The following is a 7,145-nucleotide window of genomic DNA, read 5'->3' as shown; positions in this document are numbered from 1 at the left end:
ACCAGAATCACCATTTCAGCTAAGCTAGTTGGACAGAGAACCCCAGGATCTGCCTATCTCCATGCCTCCCCCAATACTGGGGTTTTAGACACATGGCACTATGTCCAGCTTTTAAGTGGGTACTGGAGATTAGAATTCAGGTCTTCATTCTTGCACAGCACATGCTCTTACTCACTGAGCCATCTCCTCCACCAAGACTAAGAGTTCTGTTTTGTTTTTTAAAGGGAGGATATCCTGGGTAGGAATTCCTCTAGTGATTTCACTCAACAAGCCCTGGTCCCCTAGTTCCGTAGAAAGAATGGTGGCTTTGGATTCAAAGGGCTGAAAATGGAGAGCCCCCAGGGTCTGGTTTGGACTCTGTCTGAAGTAGGAGCAGGAAAAGTCTCAAGTCGGGTGAGGAGGCAGAAGGCAACATGGGGCAGAAAGGGCAAAGAAGACAATGAAAGGTGAGTCACCTTGGCAGAAGGAACAGTTAACCACTCCAGCCTCACTTCTCCTGGCTGTGAAGAGGGATGAAGCTATGCACCAGGTGGGGCTCGGGTGAAACAGATGATAAAGCCCTGGACAAACTAAAGCCTGCTTACTGTGTGTGGAGCCTTCTGTCGTTAGCTCAGAACCAGCTGGAGTCCATGCCCAAGAGCACAGGGCCTCAAACATATTAGGATGGGGATACAGGGAGAAACATGGCTACCCTCAGGACTGCCTCCCTCCCTGAGAACCCTAGGGGCCTGAAGACCTGGGACAGGGCACAGGGTGGGTCTGAGCTCAGAAATAAGAGCTCTCTGCCCCGACTCCCTGCTTCTACCTCCCTTGTTCCAGACCCCCAGGATGCAATGGGACTCTGGGGCTAAAGCATAAGGGACCCCATCCATTATTGCATCTCTGTTCTTTTTGTTTGTCATTTCAGGTCCCAGATTCCTGAAGGCTACAGCTTTGTTTTCGACTACTTGCATTCTCCCCATGTGGCAAGCTGCAGAGTGGGGCCTCTGCTCATGTTTGGCCTAGTCTGATTTGATGGACAGCCTGGGTTGGGTAACCACTTTACACTAGGCCTCATTTACCCAGAATTCACAGCAAGGGGTGCATTCCTGCCCTACTTACCCAAGAGGAGACGTGGAGATGAGAGAAGGACCCCTGTTTTCAGTCTGGCCCTGTGGCCTGCTAGTGGCCCTGAGGAGCCTTCCCACCTCACGACCTTTACTCCTTAGCCGGGGCAGGTGGCAGCCTCTACTGGGCAAAAATATTGCCACAAGCCAAGACAAGAGAGAACAAATAAGACTGGGAGATGGCCCCATCTGGAAAGTAGTTATCGTGCACATACAGGACCTGAGTCCAATCCCCTGAACCCACATGGAAAAGCCAGGTGTAGTAATGGTACACACTGGGAAATCCCGCATGGAGAGGCCAGCAAGCATGGCCTACTTGCTGATCCCAGGCCAGTGAAAGACCGTGTCTCAAACAAAACAAAACGGGGGCAGGGGGGGCATCTTCTAAAACCTCCATGTGCACACACACCCACAGCCACGTACACGTGCACACACATGAACACACACATTACCCAAACAACAGCAATGAAAACGGAAGCACAGATAACCAGTGCATAGTTTATTGGTTTGTTGGCTTTCTCCTTGCCAGCATGTAAGCCCCTGAGGCTGGGACTTGCTCTTAAGTACTTCTGCGCCCTAGCACCCAGAGTATTCCCTGGCATTATCAGACACTCCCTAAATAATCAACGGGAGGGGGGATGGGCATTCCAGCACTGAACAGTGAGCTCCACTGGGGTTCTCCTCAGTGCTCAAACAGGAAACATGGACGTTTATGGGTGTTGAGAGAGGAAGCTTTGGATAGAAAGACAGCCTCGGTGTGGTAATCTGTCTGCCAGACAAACAGAGGGTGGCAGAATGGCTGGATTTCTCTAAGACCAGGAGACAGGTTCTCCATGCTCATGAAAGTCACACGGGAGCTTGTGTGACTTAAGGAAGGGCCGGGGGACAATGGGCCAATTGGGGATCCCCGTGCACTCTGTTTGGTGTCGCTCCCGATGCAGGCAGCCAGGTCAGGATGCAGGTCCCATTTGCCAGTGAACTGATTTTCAAAGAGAAACTTAGAAGTCCAGTGGGGACAAGTCACTTTGAAAAGACAAAACACAAAAGCGAAGAAACACAAATTATCCACAGGCGGCGGGAGGTTGGAGACCATAGCCTGGTCGTGGAGGTCAATGAGGGCTGCAGGACACCCTCCCTAAGAGTGACATCCACGGAGTCCTTGTCTCTCCAGGCTTCTCAGGAAGTCCCAGTCTTTGGGGACATGAGACTCAGCTTGCTGGAGAGACTAGCATGCCATCCATGGGGGAAGACCAGCGTCCCACACAGCCCGCACTCTTCCTCAACCTCTGGGTTCACACCGAGAGTGACTGGCTTTGACCCTCAGGTTGAGGGTAGGGCCACTCCTCCAGCTCCTGGGACACGCTCAAGTCGATATTCACTCATTGTTCTCTTCTGTGTGACTTCGAGCACAGGCCTCCGTCTCTGGGCCTGGGACGTGGTAACAGTGGCATGACCTCATAGGGAACCGGGGGAAACCGAGGGAGAGAGGAGAGAGGAGTGTTTCTAAAGATGGAAAGTGCTTTACAAATCCAGAGCTGCTCATCCTTTTTGTCTTTATGAGTGAAACCCTTGCGCCAGAGCAGAAAGGCCTCTGGGGCCAGAGGCAGAGAATCCACAGACTTCACAAGGAAGGCCCTGCTTGGTGTCACAGGGTTCATCTCAGGAGGGACATGTGCTTCCAGAGCTCCAAGACAGTGAGACACAGGAGCTGTGACCTCTCAGCTATGCGCATCCAGCTCTTCGAGGCCCCAGGCAGTCCCAGCCGTGTTTCCTCAGAGGCTTCTGGGTAAACACACAAACCCCCCATATGGTGCCCAGGAAATAGAGAAGCTATATAAATAACATAAATACTTTCCCATATATCTTAACTATATAAATTATTTTTTTTGAAAGTTACATGTATGAGGTAGGCAGAAATACCCTGTGAATATCTCCCTTAAAGTTCCAGTGTGGGGGTGTGGGGGGACCCAGCATGGCTGTGGTGGGATTTTAGGGGGAACGGGGCCTTGGAGAAAGAATGGAGAAGGGAGGGAGAGGACCTGACTGAGGGTGCCTTAAGGCACCGGTCTTAATGGTTGGTTAGCCTCAGCCTCAACTTCAAGTTCATCTTTAACCCTCCTCCACCCCTGGCCCTCCTGGCCATAGAGTCAGAGTACAGGTGATTTGGCTGTAGGTCCGGGTGTTCTAGTCCCCAAGTTTTGCCAGGCTCCATTCTTGCCTTGTACCCTCGAGCCAGAGCAGGATTAGGGTCATAGAGAAGGATGCCTTGGGTTGCCAAAGAACACATCTGCCTTCATCAGGGAAGTAGAAAGCAGCTCCCAATCTAGTTATCCCTCCTGCCAAGCTGTGGGTGGGTGGGCTTCTTTAGTCAGCAAAGTCGTCCCAGAGAAGGGTCTCAGGTCACAGTGGCTCCGCCTCTGGGCTTTCCGCCATCAAAGATCTTCCCAGCATGCTGCCCCGAGGCACTGAAGAGAGGGTAGCCCCTCCTGGCCCACAGACCTCTCTGCCACAGCGTCTCTTTCCTGGAGCTGGCAGGGCCGGTAGTGCCGAGTACCTGCTGAGTCCAAAGCTTCCCGTTCCCTTAGAGAGAGAGTAACCCCAACAGATTTCAGGGTGGAAGGAAGCTCACAGGAGGGTGCAGCACAGCCAGCCACATGGCCAAAGGCTTCCCAAAGGAGGTCACTTCCTCCTGGTTGGCCTTGGGCCCTGCCCTGGAGTAGCTCACAGCCTCCAGAAGTGACCCCAGTGAGGTCTTTGCCCTGGGCTGGAGGGACGCTGCACCGCTCCTTGGGATGTCTGTGCCTGGCCAGGCTGAGTGCGTGCACATGTGAGCCTGTACCTGTACACTACTTCCTCTCCTCTCACAGAGGGCCTTGATGGGGGCATTAAAAATGACCAAAGGATTCACCAGCAGTCATTTTGTTCCCCTGGTGGGAGCCCAAGTGACAGGCCATTAGTAAATGAGTAAGACCATTGAGGAGGCAGACTTGGCAAAGACTTAGCAATGGCAAAAAAAAAAAAAAAGCCTGTAAAAGCATCTTTGAGAGCAGGGGGTGGAAGCAGACGTGTGGCCCATGAGTCACTCATTCTTATGTGTCACTAACATGGATGGGGGCCTCTCCGTTCTTGGGGTCCCTGGTCACAGGAATTGGTAGGACACACTCCAGAGTGGTATCTCAATACAGAGCCTGTCATATCTCTTCCAGGCATATGAACCCTGCCTCTCTCCACCTCTGGGCTGTGATTAAAGGTTCCTTGGACCAAGGGAAAGAGAAAGGGTCACTGTCTCCCCACCTCAACCCTAGTTACGTTTATCTGAGTCTCACCGAGGAGACTGGCTCCTGCACCCTTCCTATACATATTAGGGGTCTCGTTGAGCAGAGCTCAATGACTTTGGGGGACAGGGGATCTCAAGACAAGGAGACAAGGTGACAGCCCTGAGTGCCAGGACGTAAGACTTCAGGGCATGGGCTCTGTGACCCAAGCCTGAAATGCATCCCTTGCTCCTAATAAACATTTCGAACAGTCTCCAGTGCACAAAGCCACAAGAGCAGGGTAGGCATGCAGCACCCAGAGCTCTCTGCCATTAGAGTGGGACCACAAGAGATCGGCCACGCCCAGATGGATGCCCTGACCCCACACTCCGACTGGCTCCCTCTTCCCCATCCTCCCAGTTTTTGGCCTTGAGATAGGAGGATGTTTCTCTCTTCCCTCACAGCATCATTCCTGCCCTACCCTGGTCCTCAAAGATTCCCCTTCTCAGTCTGTTCTCCGGCCCCAAGTCCTCCAGCAGGTTGGTGATCCTGGAACCAGGAGGCAGGGCTTTCTTTCTCTTTGCTGAGTGTTGAGGAAGGCAGAAGGGCTGGCCAACCATCTGTTGGGGAAGAGAGATGAGTCGCACACTCTTGCGCACGGCAGGTGCGCAGGTGCGTCGACAGGTGCGCGCTTGCGCGCTGTTCTGCGGGATTCCTGTGGAGGCCTAGCGCTTGCAGGTATACACGAGCTCCTGCTGTGCACACTGCTGGCACTCCACGTAGCAGCACCACTGCACCTGACAGTGGCAGGAGAAAACCACCATGCGGCTCTGGGTGTCATAGCCTCGCCCACAGCATAGGCTGCTGCAGCTGGAGTCTCGAGAACACACCCTGCCTGCCGTGCCCGGAGAGTACTTGCTGGGCCGGCAGAAGCTGGGAGAATCTTCCATGTAGACCAGGTCCCCCGGACGAGGAGCTAGGCCCTTGGCGGGACCACCTGGCTTAGCGGGGGCCCATAGCTCCAGACGACCCAAGGCCTCGTTGGTGGCACTGGACACCTTGACAGCTGTGTCATAGCGTAGCTTCAGCACCTGACCAGTCTCGCGAAACGGGGAGAGCTGCTTCCAACAGGTACGCACAGCACAGGAGCCTGACACACCATGGCACTTGCAGGTTGTTCTCAGGCCGCTCTTCACAGCCTGCAGGGAGAGCCAGAGTAGGGGTCTGTCAGTGGGTTTAAGCAAGCCGGGTTTGCTGTGACAGTTCTGCCAAGGAGTGTCAACAGAATAAAGAGTCAGGAAGACCCCCGTGAAGGTGACAGCACCAGGGTCACAATGACCCGGGATCCTCAAAGTATCTTTGTGTAAAATTGGAAAAGTTTTCCCTTCCTCTAAGCAGTGCACACCTAGGCAAGGGTAGTGTGGGCCCGATCTCAACCAACAACAGCTCTTCCCCTTGGCCCAGAGTTCTTCTGGAGTGTTCAGCCTGCACAACTGAACACAGCAGCCTGATTTCCTAAAAGAATTGGAGCTCCGACCCTTCCCTGCCCTCTCACTCCATAGACCTAGAGACTCATTATCTCTCATGGCTATGTGACCTCAGCTAAGCCCCTCCCCTTTTCTGGGCCTCCTTTCTCCTATTCACAAAATGGAGGAAGCCTGGTCATTGTCATATCCAAGTTGTCAAATGATGCTGGCTTTGTCCTTGGAATGGGGACACCTTTCCAAACACATTCCTATCCTATCGTGGCACGATGCCAAGCCTGGCTCAACCAGGATGATACCCAGGATTCTGTGCTCCTAGTGCTCAGGAATACGCAGAGAAGGTTCACAACGGGGTCTGAAGTTCATCCGTGTGTTGGGTGCAGGGCACTGGCCTCCCGTGGATCTCCCTGCCTTGGCACCATCCTTTAGGCACTAGGGAGGGTATTTGCTCACCTTGATGCCCACATGGGTGTTGTGGGCGTCAGCCCTCGCCCTCAGGTCCTTGCTTCCTCTCTTGGGCCCCAGGAAGTTGCTGAGGAACTTTGTGCTGTACTTCAGATTGTCACCACACACCCCCCACTGCCAGGCCTGCCGGCTCTCCAGGCCTGGGGAGTCGTCACAGGTGCAGCGCTCCATGCGCCCAGCACTGCAGGCCCTGGCCAGTGCATGCGTGAGGGCAGCTGCAGACACTGCATACAGGAAGGCTGTCTCCTTAAAGCCTGTGCAGGAGGAAAAGAAGCTTAGAGGCCATCTGCAGCCCTCCGAAGGCAGGAGTTATGTGGCATGTATGGCAAAGAGGTTGACGCAGTGTGAGCCTAAAGGCCCGGCTTCCTAAAGGCTATGTAAGGCTTTCCCTGTTACCTGTCCCTCAGACCCAAGCTGAAAAGCTGCCCCTTAAATGGCCTCCAGATTTACACCGAAGCATGTCCTCAGAGGGCAGCAGGACAGAGCTGCTAATCTCAGTAATTTATGCAAAAGAGCAACCTGGGCACCTGGGACGGGACCAGGATGAGGCTGAACAGTCATCTTGACTTCAGGTGCTTTTGTGACAAGTTGGACGACCTGTCTCTGTGGATCTCTAAGCTATCTAATGTCTCCCAAATGCCCTCTGCCACCATCTGTAGATGACTGAAAGGCAGAAGGGTCTGGGGGGGGGTCCTGCCTGACATCTACCCAGTACTGGGACCACCACTGTGCTCACACTGTTGAAAGATGCCCCAAACACGTTTCCCTCAGTCCCCCACTCTCAGTGGATCTGGGGCACTGAAAAACTGACGGGCCAAAAAGAAAGGGGAGCAGGC

General features: G+C 53.7%; 1 protein-coding gene across 1 annotated transcript; it reads right to left on the bottom strand.

Annotated features, from left to right (window-relative positions):
• Positions 1-3,339: 3,339 nt before the first annotated feature.
• Positions 3,340-6,547, bottom strand: Wnt9b (Wnt family member 9B). Its single transcript, XM_021178154.3, has 2 exons — positions 6,298-6,547; positions 3,340-5,559 (listed from the first exon to the last, which is right to left on the bottom strand). The coding sequence occupies exons 1-2, from the start codon at positions 6,478-6,480 to the stop codon at positions 5,086-5,088; spliced, it is 657 nt and encodes a 218-aa protein (XP_021033813.2). The 5' UTR covers positions 6,481-6,547; the 3' UTR covers positions 3,340-5,085.
• Positions 6,548-7,145: the final 598 nt, after the last annotated feature.

The sequence above is a fragment of the Mus caroli genome, unplaced genomic scaffold (assembly GCF_978045245.1).
Source record: "Mus caroli unplaced genomic scaffold, Mus_caroli_1 scaffold_13, whole genome shotgun sequence".
Taxonomy (NCBI): Eukaryota; Metazoa; Chordata; class Mammalia; order Rodentia; family Muridae; genus Mus; species Mus caroli.
The sequence above is the reverse complement of the archived record's forward strand: the minus strand, read 5'-3'. Positions and strand labels throughout refer to the sequence as shown.

Coding starts and splice junctions, on each gene's coding strand:
- Wnt9b (XM_021178154.3), bottom strand. CDS start 6,480: ATGGAGCGCTGCACCTGTGACGACTCCCCAGGCCTGGAGAGCCGGCAG. Junction 5,560..6,297: donor ACACCCATGTGGGCATCAAG/GTGAGCAAATAC, acceptor CTCTCCCTGCAG/GCTGTGAAGAGCGGCCTGAG.